This window comes from Neodiprion pinetum, chromosome 3, assembly GCF_021155775.2.
Source record: "Neodiprion pinetum isolate iyNeoPine1 chromosome 3, iyNeoPine1.2, whole genome shotgun sequence".
NCBI classification, from domain to species: Eukaryota; Metazoa; Arthropoda; class Insecta; order Hymenoptera; family Diprionidae; genus Neodiprion; species Neodiprion pinetum.
Window position 1 is genome coordinate 29951584 of NC_060234.1, and position 14664 is coordinate 29966247.

General features: G+C 42.9%; 1 protein-coding gene across 1 annotated transcript in view; it reads right to left on the reverse strand.

The window, feature by feature from the left end:
• LOC124215379 (putative transcription factor SOX-15) overlaps nt 1–14254 on the reverse strand; it is a 27313-nt gene extending 13059 nt beyond the window's left edge. The window contains exons 1-3 of the mRNA XM_046618717.2: nt 13509–14254; nt 4614–4797; nt 3463–3733 (exon numbers count right to left, since the gene is read on the reverse strand). Coding sequence (XP_046474673.1) covers nt 3463–3733; nt 4614–4797; nt 13509–13672 — 619 coding nt within the window. The 5' untranslated portion in view covers nt 13673–14254. The remainder of the gene's footprint in view (nt 1–3462; nt 3734–4613; nt 4798–13508) is intronic.
• Between the last annotated feature and the right edge of the window lie 410 nt (nt 14255–14664).

A 14664-nucleotide genomic window follows, 5' to 3' on the forward strand; every position in this document is an offset into this window, starting at 1 on the left:
GTTATGAACTCTGCAGTGACCATTGGGTATGTAATATACGGTGACTTTAGAGGCGAGGCGCGTGGGCAAGTTTTTTCTGATTTGCAAAATTTCACATCCCTCATCAGCGGCTACTCGAAATTTTTCACCATGCTTTAATTGGTACGAAATTTTTTTTATTTCGCATGAAATCATGTTACGTAAACGCACCAATGTCTAATCTCAAGTGGACGAATGTACTCCTGCACCTTCTTAATCAAAAGTTAGATAGGAAACAAGAATCTTTTAAACAATCTGCAGTAATATTGTCAGGGCCAATGTTATAAGCGAAGACGAATGAAACGACATACTTACTATATGTAGTACAAATGAATCTGTCCAAATTCTGATAACACTAGCTAAGATATTAAGAATTTTAGAAAACGTTTCATAATTAAAATATTTAAAATGATTATTTTTAATCCGATTTCGACGTTGAGAAATCTCATATCACAGAATAGTTATAACACATGATTTTTATCGTTGATTTTAATCGTTGTTATATCGTAATCATAAAAATATCTGTTTTTGTCCATGCTAGAGACACTATATGCAAAATTTTTCTCAAACAATATCTGGAGATCTCTGTGGTAAACAAAATAAGCCCAAAATCACTCGAATCGGATGAAAGCACCAGAGTTTCTTCATTTTGAACGGTTAAATTATAAAACCTTTTCTCCAATTGTCGATATCGTATTATTAGCTTGTATTATATTCGGATTAGGGTATATTCATATCCGTTACGTAGTGCGGACTTTGAATTGTTCGTGTTCACTATCATTGGTGCAAATAACATTACTGGAGTTTTTTAAAACACTTTTTGCTCTGTTCATAACTTTTCTTTCACACCGTCGAGTCCATTGATTTGTTTCGAATTGATGCCGTGCAATAGTCGCACGAGTAGGTATATCACAGCTCAAATGAAATAGTAATAATTACGATTTGACTAACTAAAAGTGTTGACTGAATTCACAATGTCGCACGATTTGAAAAACATTACCAGAATTCGCTTACACTTACAGTCCCAAAAAGTGTCAAAAGGTGAACCTGAAAATCTGATTCGAACTGCAGAATTGAAAAATCAGGCGTATAGTTTTTAATCGCATAACGGTGAAGTCCTCGACCTGCAGGGCAAAACGAGCGTGTGCCACAAAGTCTGACTGACTCGTTCTAAGAACCATAGGATAATTTCTAATGTTGACATACGCCCCGAAAGAAAGACCGGCTAACGGTTGGCAATGATTAATAAAGATGCGCAGGCACGCGTGTCGCCGGATATAAGGCCCACACAGTACACCAAAGCGCCATCCAGCGTTTTATACACCCGATGTGCTCGGCCGGAGTGCAGCACTTGCGCAGCTTGCCAACCAGCTCGTTCCACGAGGTTCAACCACGGCTGTGAATTTGGTTCCAAAGTTGCACGCACGCACACCTTCGCCCTGACGACGTCGACGGCGACGACGGCGACGAACTTTTACATACGTCGCTGTTAAAACGCGTGCGCCTGTGTGCAGCTCCGCAATACGGACGGACGGACGGACGGACGAAAGGCTGGCGGACGGATGGACGGGGAATGGACATCAGACGTACAGCACGCGCATGAATATGTAGGATGTCTGGAAAAAAGAAAAGCCTCGTTCCGATGGGGGGCCCTCCGCGGGTGCAGGAGGCGACACCCGACGCGCATAGCAATCGCCGACGCGTCATGCCAATAACATTAACCAAATCGCCTAATACACCGATTTTCATCTGATAAACTTATAATGCCGCCTGGGTGGCAAGGGACCCAGAACCGTCCTGACTGACGAGGAAATATTCAGGCCTGTAATATTCACTCACGGAGTCAATTCGAAATGACTGGAAGTCGAGCGTTGAACCCGTACCCTTCGGAAGTCACTTGGAAATTCGTTACACGTAAAAGAACTTCGAACGTTTAGGAATCAAAAGAAAATCATTCGAATTCGAGGTACTTTTTAACGTTGGAAATCGCTGAGAAGTGAAGTAGAAGAACTCCAAACGTTTGCGAATCACTTGAAAATCACCGACTACTCACCCAAGCGGTTCTTAAGCGAATAGCCTCGAGAGAAGTATCGAAAAACGGAGTCACGAGCACAAGTTTTTATCGCACGACGAGCTGCAGCCGGTTTCGTAAGCAAAGATTAGAACGTTCGTAATCATACGATTTAGCAAAAGCAAAAAATCTTTGATCTTCCGAGAGTAATTAATTGTGAGAAATCGAAATCTTGTTGAATTCAGATAAAGTATACGATGCGATGTCGATTTTGAAGAGGAATAGGTATATCTCCTTGAATAATTTCGAATTTGTAAAATCAGCGGCGCTCCCGTCACGATAAGGCGATTTCCAACCGCTTGCATTAAGTAGTTTAGTTTCACGACCTGCAACGGCGAAGGATCGAGCTCGTACATCAAGACATTACGGGACATGTTATTTCGCGTGGAACATTATAGACACATCAAAGGCTCGGCCAAGACTCGTCGGAGACTTGTGGCTGTCAGAGAAACAAGTGTAGGTGTCGATACTCCGCTTACTATACTTACGTCAAAATTATAACCGACTCATATTTATTGGCGCGAAAGAAAAGACAAGATGGAAAAAGAAGCGAAAGAGAAGAATAAAACTTTATCCGGAATCCCCACTGTGAACGGGCTGAACCTTTACGCAGCGTTTATTTATGAATGTCTAGAACTTCAGAGGGCAAAAAAAGCACATAGTTGTCAAAATTTGACGATCTTGGTACGGTGGTTAGAGCAGGAAAGCTGCCGTACGCTTTGGAGTTGCAATCAATTTGAAAACATTTTTGAGATACTGCATCGTAAATCAAAATGTAAATCTGATTGACTCGGATGTTTACAGTTAAGTTATCAATCAAAATAATTACGACTAAAATGATTTTATTGAATTTTTTTTTTTTTTTTTTGGGTTGAATCCCTCTATTCCCATCACCAGAGACTTTTTTTAGATAACCCTCGTGGGCGAATTTCGTACAGTGAAACATTAACACAGAACTTTAGGTAAAACCTTGAACCGTAATTCGTTTTAAAAAAATCAACCATTTCAGCAGAGTTCTTATTTAGTCCTAAACCGAAAGGTGAGACTTGCCGAGTCTCCGTGACGCCACAGCAACCTCCGGGTCGATTCGAGGCCGGAAGTAACAGTTTTCTCTAGCGCGAAGCTCTGTTCGCGAAGTTGATCATCGGCTCGAGAAGGCGGTGGGTATATCAGCCATTGTGGCGTATACGCGTACAGTTAAAGGGTTACGGAACAACGAGGTCAGAGCGGCAGGCCGCAATCTGATTTTCTCGCGGTAGACGCATACATGTAAAAGACGTGGCTGCACGCCGCCTCGACCGTATCGAATTACTTACATGTACATACATAATATATAATATGTTTACAAGTATATACGCGGAGGTCTTACTCACCGAGCATCTTGCTGAGGTCGGCGTTATGGAGGTCAGGATTTTCGTCGGCCAATTTCTTTCGCTCAACCTTCGCCCACACCATGAAAGCGTTCATGGGCCTCCGTATGCGCTGCTCCTTCAGGCTCCGTTGGGCGGAACTTCCCGGATGGCACATTTTCACCCCGGACTGCATCGAGGGAATACCCTGCTGATAGTCGAGTGGTGGTCCTGATGCCAGCCAGGACATATCCTCCAAGCGCTGCTGGGCCTGGCCGCTCAGCATGCTCGGAATCTGCGCACGTTTCATCATCGTTTTACTTTTTTTCTTTGTTTGTTTGTTTTTTTTTTCAAAGGTTAGCTGATCATATTTAGAATTTGGCGTTCACTGGTCGGTGAAATCTTTTGAGATCTCACGAAATTTCCGGATCTGATATGCGAGATCAAATCGACGAGCGCAGGGAGGTGACCCATTGGGCAAGTGGTATCATCGCTCTTTTGCAATTCACAAAGAAGCAAGACGTTCGACATTCGACGAACATAGGCTCAACTGAATCCCGTGTAAAATTGAACGGTTGTTACGAAATTCTTTTTTCCCCTTGACTTAATAACCAATTTGTCCGAGCGAGATACGACGACGGAACTAAATCGTCCTTTGTCAATTTTATTGCACGCCTCGGACCACGACGTATACCCATACCTACGTATACCTACGGTTACGCAGCACCGATGTCATTTCTTTTTTCACAACCATCAATTTGTCACAGGTATAGCATGTCAATGTCTGTCCGCTTTATTGCCCCACCAATGAGACCGTCCACCACCAGCCCAGGAGTCCAGACTCTGGTGTCTAAAATAGCTCGAGTGTCCAACCACAAACCCATAACGCTTTCGGCGTCCGTCTAAGGTCTACGATAATTCATCGTATTATACAATCCAAGGTTATAAACTAGCCGAACAAGAGACTTTTCACCAGCTCGGCCACCAACCGTGGCTCGAATAACCGCTTCAAAGACGACACGGAGTCTCTATTCTTACACGAAACTCGGAATTCTTTCATATCAGGTACTATTCTAACAAGAGAAACCGATATCCAAATCACGAATGTACTCGCTCGAACGGCTACGCAAAACAAAAAAATAAACAACAGCAAAAAAAATACAATAATACCGTACTGGTATTATCTGGGCGTCAACTGGCATCGGACTCTCGCTGGCGTCGATTCCGGCGTCGATATCGTAGGCCCTGGACGTCGGGGTGGCGTAGAGAGAAGAATGAAGAGCCAGGAGACCCGGAGATCCTCCGTAGCTGGTTACAGGCGGAGGGGTCAATTCGCTCCTGTCGTAGTTGTCCAGCATACTGAAACGGGAAAGAGAAGAGAAACGTCTGAGTGTATAACATCGATGATTTGCGAGCGGTGTATAAAATGGAGCAAGGGCCCAAGCGAATTGCGAGGACTCTGATCAGCTGATATAGACGTAACAACGACTCGAGTGACTGAACATGACGACTCGATACCGCAAGTGTATAATACAAATGTTCATTAACCGGATCGTTCGCCACATCGAGATGCACTGAAAATACTGGGGGAGGAATATCGGATGCGGCCGCAGTTTCCGCCGCTCCTTACCATTTTTCTTGTACCATTGGGTTATACCGAGCGGAACGTAGGTACGGCATTCGCAAGTAAATACGAGTCCGTCAATCACCTTGGGCAAAACAGTTGATCGACATGAATGAACCGTCGAAGGCCATCGCATGGCATTCCCACGATTGTCCTTACCTACCGCGTAATACGCCGGTTCGAGTACAAATGCAGTACAGCTCGAGAAGTCGCACCCGCATCATTCGGCGTTTGGAGTGTGCGTTGAAACGGCCAAGTCGCATGCACGTCTGCGGGCCCACACTCTGTAACCTCATATAATGGCTATTGTTTCGCTCTCCGTAGCGAGATGCTGATCCAGAGGGTAAAAAACTCGTGGCATTTTCATTCAGTAAGGAGTTCAGTGACTGCACGCTTTACTATACGCTATCAGCTGAACGTAGACGGACTCCCTTCTCGATCTACTTCGGTCCGATCCTTTGGGCTGGCCTGGGCCTCTCGGCCAGTACGTGAGAACGCGATCGGGCGACTGATCGGTTACGGGTTGGGTTTCTCAATCGGATCGGTTATCGGCTGATGACCGACCCGATCATCGCCCCGAGGGTCGGCCGTCTATAAGGGTTTTCTGGCGTCCCGGAAACCTCCGGACGTAATCGTTTGCGGTATACTTTACGCAAGGGGAAATAAATCCGCGGTGTATATGAATCGAGGAGGGCGATCTAGATTTCAGGAGACGAGTGCGCCTCGACGCTGGGATTGTGAAAGGACCGAGAAAATCGGTGTGAAATCTCAGGGCGGAAGTCGGAACTGGGGCGCTACTAGATTGTAATCTAATCTAGCGCGGTCATAATCGTGCGTGTATCTCGACTATACGTTGCACGGCCCTTCGTTGGCATTTCTCTGGATCTGGAAGCTACGCGCGGTGTATTAAGTGATTAATTAGTCTTCGCTCGAACCAACTTTGAAGCGAGCCGTGTTGTACAGGGTTCGTGTGAAACTTTTGCCCAGCGAACACAGTGCCACTTTCTACTCTGATCAAATATTATTCCGTCAAAAATTGTGTTGGTAATGATGCTCGCTATCCTCGATCCACTCAATTTTTTCTAATGCACCGTGCATTTTCACGAGCCATTGTTTTGTTGCGGAAAACTTACGGTATTAATTTCTTTCGCAGTATTCATCGGCCGATTATCCTTGTCCGTTATATCTGTGAGTTTAAATTCCACTGCGTTCAGAGTCTTTTCACTAAAATCACACAACAGTGCGATACTAATTCACAAATCTGTAGGGTTAATCAAAAGTTCAATCACTTTTAAGACTCGAATTGCCACTGATAACACGACTTTTATTACAGTTCTGCTGCCAGGGAATCATCGAAGAATAAAACTCGACCCATAATTACCGGGAATAATAAAACGTCACGACAGTTCGATAATATCATCAATCACTTCTCATATTTTCTTGTTACAGGTTGTTACATGCAAATATAGTTCGAAATCCACCCAGCAATAAATTGGACCTTCAGGGTGAGCAAGTTGAAAGTGAATTCTTTGGCTTGGTTTATCGATGGTACGACGTTTACAGACAATAAAATTAATTTTTTACAATCGCATCAAGACCCGGCGCGTTGTTCGCCACGTGTGACCATCACCTGGCTCCTTCATTTTGCACGCTCTACACAAGTCCAGATTCATGTGCAATTCTAATATATCGCACGTGCAGTATACTGCAGTATTATGTGCATACTGTTCGGGTGGTAAGCTGCTGCCGTACAGTGAAACCTCAATGGTGTAATACCCACTATAATTCAAGTGGCCTGAACGGTGCAGTACTGAATGAAAAGTGAATACCCGAGTGTGGATTGACCGCTTCGTCGACTCACTCACGAAACACCGTGTCTATGACGATGATTTGTATGCGATAAGATGAAAATTAAAAAAAAAAAAACAAACAAACAAAGAAAAGACACAGGACAAGGGGGGGGGGGGGGGGGAATTTTATTCAAAGAAAGTCGGCAGACCGATGCATGTGAAGGGAGACGGAGGTAGAGAGAGGGCTGTACGCGTCTGCTGGTGTTGTAATAAAATAGTGTTTGTCATCCTTGAGGATTTGATGACGTGTTTCTTAAGCATCCGTGTAAGTACATTCGCGTAGGTGCTCGTGGTGCCACGGTTCTGTTCACCGTCGCCATATTTTTCTTTACACCCTCGGCTAACGGGAGATCGGCTCTTCCGCTGTGATTAAAATCCAACGGATATACGACGGTCCGTAGTGTCTATTGTGAGCGTGTGTTGGAGGCTCGAATTTTCGCCTCGCCGCCATCATGTACAAGGTACATACATATGGCGCGTAATACCTTTGCGACACCGTTTGAGAGGCTGATTTACAAGGTGGCAAAACTCAGCCGCGACTTGTAACATTTATATACGTATATACATATATATATATATAACAAACACACACACAGATACGCGACCTTTCGCAATTTGCTGGTATGCGCGCGAGGCTGCCTCTCAGCAAGCCAAAAATGAATTTTCAATCAATCGAAATCCATGCCTACTGCTGCAGGATTACCGGAAGATTAACTGTACGAGTATTGACAGATCGTCATAAATATACATACAAAGGATACCCGCGTGAATAAAAATATCGCGAGATTATCTCCGAATCAATTTTTCAATCTGCGGTATTTGCTTCATGCTCTCTAGAAACTCGTTATTAAAAAAATAAATAAAAGTACATATGTATACACGTATGTGGAATCGTGCATTCATATGTACGTGTGTACAGCTGCATGAACTGTCATTTTATAAAGCCTGATTAAACTTTTAAATTGAAACCTGCGCAATGGTTTGGTTAGTAAGCGGAAGCTCCGACCTCAACGATTCACCTCTGCACTATTAATGCTTTGCCGTTTGAGATTTCAGATTAAAAGGCGCATCCTCGTACCGTTTATAGATTTTCGGATTTAATTTATATCTTAATTGAGCGATATATATGTCTATGCTCTTAGGCATAAGCTTCTCCAGCGTAGGCTAGGTTATTGTTTAACGTTACTTGCGGCTCTTCTCTGCTTTGGTGCTTATATGAAAGTGAATGATAAGAAAACTTTGTTTTGAGTTCAGTAACAGAAAATGTAAATCTGACAATTTGACAAAATATTTTATAACTACTATTATTATCACTTTCTTACCGCGATTGCGGCTTGACGCTATTCGGCAGCAGCTTTATTCATGACATACGTTTCAGAAATAAATTTAATTTTCTACTGGAATGCAAAGACAGGGTCAATCGTATGATTTTCCAGTCTTCGATTATTTAGAATGACCATTTGCATCGGTCGACGAACGCTGCAAATATATACACGATCGAAATTCCGCTAAGACATGACGTGCAATTTTCGGGTTAACGAACCGACAATACTCGTAAGTACTTCGAACCTAATTTCGATGTATAATAACCGTGTAATTTCACAGATTTGAAGTCTGTCAGTATATCCGAAGAAAAGCCGAGCAGTGTCGCGAAGATTAAAGAAGCTGAAATTTGCATCACGGTAATGTTTTAGATAGTTTTTGTTTGGTAAGCGATGTCAATTCGGTGTTGGAGACAAAATATAAGAAGAAGAAAACGCATCGACAGCAAGCAGCAACCGCAATATGGCGACTGCGGTGCTGGAGGATTTCAGAATCAGGAATGGAAAGCCGTTGGTTTGAATCGATATCGCTGCTGTTAAGAAGCGTGCGGTTTTGAATATTTTCACTGTAAATAAAGCTCCACCATTGCACCGAGCGAAAAGTCGTTAACGAATACCGCATTAGCTTTACGATTGAACAACGGTCGAAACAAAGGCTTCCGGAGTTTCATTGAACGAAAATATTCGGGTGCGGGTAAAAAGGTAAAAACTTTCGGAACCCACGTATGGGGCGTGGCTTATCAACATGGCGTTGAAAACAGGAGGATCAGCTGATCATTCGGAGCAAATTACGCGAACTTCAGAGCGCCGAAAACTTCGTGCAAGCTGCTAGGTTTCTATTTTGTTACCTTGAGGCGAGAAGCAGTGAAAAGCATGATAAAAGAAGACTTTCATAATTAAATATGACTCCCTTGGTAAAGTTGGTATATTTTTTGCCACCAGAGGGCGCCTCGCGATGCGTCGGATCTCGTTCAAAGTGCAACGCTGAACCGACAATGGTTGGTTAGACTGAAACGCGGCTGTAAGTATTCCGCGAAGCAAACCAGTGTATGTCATGCAAATTTTCAGACGCTTCCTTCTGCGGTATTCGTATTGACATTGCGTTCAAACACGCGGATCGTTAAACAGGAGGATTTTCTAGCTATTATATTGTGATTCACAATCGCGGTTTGGCCAGTCACCGAATTAAAGAGCTGCATCGCTACGGCGTCGTCGCGATGAGGTTTTTTTCTCGGTATAATATAGACGGAGCCTCGAATTCCAACTGTTAAAATCCGACGGCGAAATGTCGTCTGGTTTCGCCTTTGGAATTTTAATATTCAACCTTCTACCGTACGGAATCTTTCACTTATTGCGGGAACGGACTGCAGACCACCTCGGTGATTGAATTATAGACCTATCACGTATCCGCACTTCTTATACACGGTCTGTTCGCAAAGAAATTATTTCCACTCCACGCCTCTAACCCTTTTTAACAGTGATTAATATCCTTCTCCGTCAGTCTTTTTGACGAGGAAAGAACTAGCGCGTGAGCAATTCCACCACGAGTAAACAGCTTAGGTTTTCAACCGTAGCGTACGAATTTATCGATGAGGAGAGCATTGGAATTTGAAGCGTAATTAGCGTCAGGGATACAGGAGGCGACGTAAGTTCAGGACGTTACTTCGAACACAATTTGAGCCGGAATAACACTTCTGTGGAAATTGAGTTTGACGCGGTGTCGAATGATTTTCCGAAGAATTTCAAGCGGCAATATTGTCAATAAGCAGCAGCTCGTCTTTTATTCCCGGTTTGAGTAGGAGATACCGAGAAACAGCTTGTCGGAAACTCAGCCGAGGTACACAGCGTGTGGTTCGAGGAATTATTGATTCCTTGCGGATAATATAATCGATGTTTTGAAATTGAGCCGGCAACGTTTCTCGCGACCAGAGGCGCAAGCCGCGAAGCTCGTTCAAAATTCATCACCCGCAGCAAATGCTAATTTTCACGCTAATATCAAGCGGCACTCCATAGCAATTCGATCATCCTTTGCCAAGTTCGAGTCGCACTTAAGGAGACGCTTTTACCCGGAGAGGGAGCAAACGGTTCGTTCTTTCAGCTGCAGACTCGACCAGGGAGTTCCTGCAGTTGAAGAGGATAATTTGAAAAGGCTGTAAGTGCCATTTTTTTTCTCTCTTTTTTTTTTAATCGCTCAATTCTTCTCTTCGATTATCCCTTAACGAGCCTAGGATCGCATTCATTAGCTCGCGAAGTAGGCGAGCCGTCAATCCGCGTCAATTGTTCAAATCCCCCAATCATCTCACCCCACGTCGTTGTTTCGTTTCGATTCCTTCACGTATTTTTTCCGAATCAGAGCTCGCGATATAATTTCTGCATAAAGAATTCCTCGAGTCCTTTCAGACCGGAGAAAAGAACGTGGACTGATTATATCAGTCAAAAATTCGCGTAGCCGTGAAACGAAATTGCAGAATGCAATTTCGAATATGAATTTAGGTTACGAAGGTGCGGTATGGAATTACCGGTCTGTGTATGCGAACTGTTCGTGTTCCGTGCGACGGCCGTGGTCACCGGATGGAACAGACCGGAACATTTCTAATGAAGACAATTTTCGTCGGATGTGTGCGCGACGTGCACGGAGACGAAATCGCTTTTTAAACAATACCGCGGGGTTTCTGGCAGGATTCTACAGGTCAAGTTGAGCTTGGTCATAATGCCTAAGCAGACACCTCTGGAAGTTCTTCAAAACTGACATTCGTATAGTATAACAAAAATTTTCCTATTGCCCAGACACACGACGGTTAAATTGTCTTTGAGATAATTCCTTCACGATATTGCTTGTCTGTCTATCTGTTTACGTAAGTTTGTACCGTGTTTACAGCATTGAATATGTTCATAGGTGAATTTGAAATTACGCATTTGCATCGTATCAAAAGTCTGTGATCCAGTCAGCAAAGGTAATTGACAGCTTTTCTTGTGAAATTGGCAATAACTTGTTGTAGAAAAAAATCTTCATTTCTTTCTCGATCTAGAAGTTTTACCATACGTATTGTGTACAACTTTGCCCGCAGCAATTAATAGGTGTTATACTTACAAACGATCCGAACCTACGTGATATAACAGATTGCGATTATCTCCACTCTCAAACGAGTTTGCGAAACAAAAGAAACTTTTTCACAATATGAATTATTAATAATTTTGAAGATCATTACGTGTCGCTATGGTTTCAAAACGTACAGCAATGGCTGCTACAAATTTTTCTCCATGGCTTATATGACGCTCTGCATGTTGAAAATACTTGCACATAAGAAAAATGAATATAGTTGAAAACAATCAATCCTATGCCAGAGCTTAGCTGCTGCGAGTTGGCGTAAAACATTTCAACCGGAAAAAAACTTCTCCGTGTACCTAGTCCGCTATTTTCAACTTGTTGAATTGACAATTTTATTATACAACGAGCAGGTATTATTGAGAAACGAAAGCCTCGCGAGGAGCAGCAGGGATCGAGATAGCGAGAGGCTACGTAACGCGAAGAAAACTTCAACCCCCGCACAAACAACGCCCATGCAGAGCCCCGCGATTGCCGATTACGCTTTAACCGAAGTCGAAAGCTCGACGCCGGTATCCTAGACCCGCCCCTCCAATTTGCCTTGAGATCATCTCCGTTAATCGGTGAACTAATAACAGGATTATAGCTTACCCTCCGTATCGTGTATACTTATCCCTAATTCGCTGTGTTGTTATTAATATGTACCTACTGATACCTAAAGCCACACAACTCTAGCCGTGATAACTTCTCGAACCACGTTAACCTTGTTTGACCTAATCTTTACTTTCCTCGATGATAAATGGGCGATTCCTTGTCCGTTGTTTGTTTAAATTTCGAGCTGGAAAATCTTAGCCCTGCCTACTTCGCTGAATGTTGAATGCAAATTTTACACCCTGATTGATATGTTGCGGGGAGAAAGTGTGGTTTTCACGTTATAAATGATGAAGTGAGGAAACCTTTGGGTAATTATTTATCAAGTACCCTCGCAGACACGAAGATTAATCAATCAAAGTCACGAAAGTGAAACGGCACCAGATTTTCGAAATTCATCCCCCCAACTTGATACGCGATTTCTCAACGTCCCTTCGTAGGCTTTAATACTGATTACAATTTCTGATGATAAAAAAAACTTTTTCAAGTGAAATACTGATATTGTATCGTTTACGGAAATTTTTCAGTCTAATTGTGAAACAGCGTCATCGATCGACCGTCCGTAGAAGCCTGTTCGCGCGGGCATTTATCGAGGCAGCGATAATTATTCTCATAATTGATATTCATAACAAAAACGTGACGCGCGGCTCGAGTGCGTATGGAAATATATTTCGAGTCAGCGTCTGGCTCTCGGTCGCCGAGACCGTTCTCCAAAATGGCGGTGCGTTTCGTCCCTGGATACGGCGTTGAAAATTCCTTGAATCATCTCGTATAAGGATTCGATTGAAATTAGAAAGTGATAATTTAATCGAGAGGTACATTACTGATTGATCCAACGCTCCTGCATCATCAGCAGCAACAACGTTATATGCATATATATATATATATATATGTATATATATGCACGTGGCAACGTACAAATGGGACGAAAGCACAATGACATTATAATTTGGTAATCAAGTTCGATTTCTCTTGACATCGAAATCCTTCTTCGGTAAAAATTTAAGGTCACTCGCGATAATTGTCGTCCGCTGACCGGCCCGACGGTGTAATGAAATTCTGCAATTGCACAGGCAGACATGGACAGAAGAGAGAGAGAGAGAAAGAGAGAGTATCGCTCATGGATCTTTCGAGTTACCATTATTCAACGATAACTCAATTCTGTTTTTGCAGATTAAGATGTATACAAGCAAGAATCAGACGAGAGTCATCCGAGATTTTGGATCATCTGTAATAAATTACGATGGGCAGTTTAACTGTGACCGTGATCTGATTGTTAATTATGGTATTTCGTCTACAACGCAACTTAATATACGCTGTATAGAACTGTTTCTATACCCATGAAAATTGGAGGCTTGCGGTAATTCCAATTCGCTATATAAAATTACGTGCCAGGAATCGGTTTTTCAATTCAATCGATCCCGGTGAGAATAATCTCGCGCGTACAGAGGGGGTCTGAAAAATTCAACACCCGTACTTGTAACTTTAGTCTGAAAATTTTCGGGGCAGCTTACTGTTGGAATAATTGTTAGCCGTTTATCCGATGCGCATTATTGAGGCAATTAAATATCTCTTACGTGTAGTGCGTGTAAGAAGGGCTGGCCTGTTCGAGGTGCGTCGAGACGGGTGCGCCCACAATGGCGGCCGCGGCGTCTCTAGCTGTCGAAGAATTTTGGACGGCGGGGACAGCTTGATGGTAGCGCTGGCACATTTCGGCCAAATTCCACCCATGGGCATCCATATATTAAGACTGCTTCGCTTTTCCGTGACGTACCATCCATTTCACAAGTTTATACACTTTTTTATTACAATATCGTTTTTGTCCTCATCGCTGCTGCACTTATTATTACATATAAACCGTGTCATTTCACGGTGCGAATCGTAGCCGCGCCACCGGATTCGCTCTTTGGTTATTATAGCCGGTGATTATGGACCGCGTATTTAAATCGCTTAAATCGGGGAACAGTTTACAACATCGAGTCGTGATCTTTGTTCACTGAAACTTCACCTCTACCTTCGCGACATCGTCCCGAATATAACACACATGTCACTCTTTCAAATTTCTTCTTTTGATTTGAGTATCTGCACTTGAAACGATGATACGTTTTGGTATTTCTTTAACGGTGATCAATTTTCTTTACCTGTGAAATAATTAATATACCTTTAAATTTATCGTCAGTTTAGGTTTAAAATCGAACCTTTCACCGTATTATAACAACACGTGTTGTACTGATATTCACTGATAAACGTTCGATGGTTTTTAATTCGTTGTCAAAAGTGACGAAGTCATTGGACTAGTAGCGTCGTTTTCTTGCCTAGATTCAATAGTAAACATTTGTTGTTGGCGCCTTGGAATAATAATCACTATCCCGTACGCAGAAGCCAATTAAGCGCACGTATAACAGCCGAACACAAATCGGCGATCAAATCTATACAACGCGTAGATACACGAGCAGCTGCCGTAAAATATTGATCAATCGTTATATCACAAATAGAAAGCTTGCAAACGCAAAGGAAGAAAATAAGAAGAAGAAAACTTGTCCACCCAGACTAGAAGCTGCAATCGTTGCGTTACCTACTCCGTATGATGGTCGAAAAATTGCGATGTACATTTGAATTTGAATGTCGCGAAGCGGTTATAGGTGGGTATGTGAACTTATTACGTGCATTCTCAAGTAAATTTGCGAGAATTCGACGATACCATACCGAAGTTACGATAATAGCTCCGCTGAT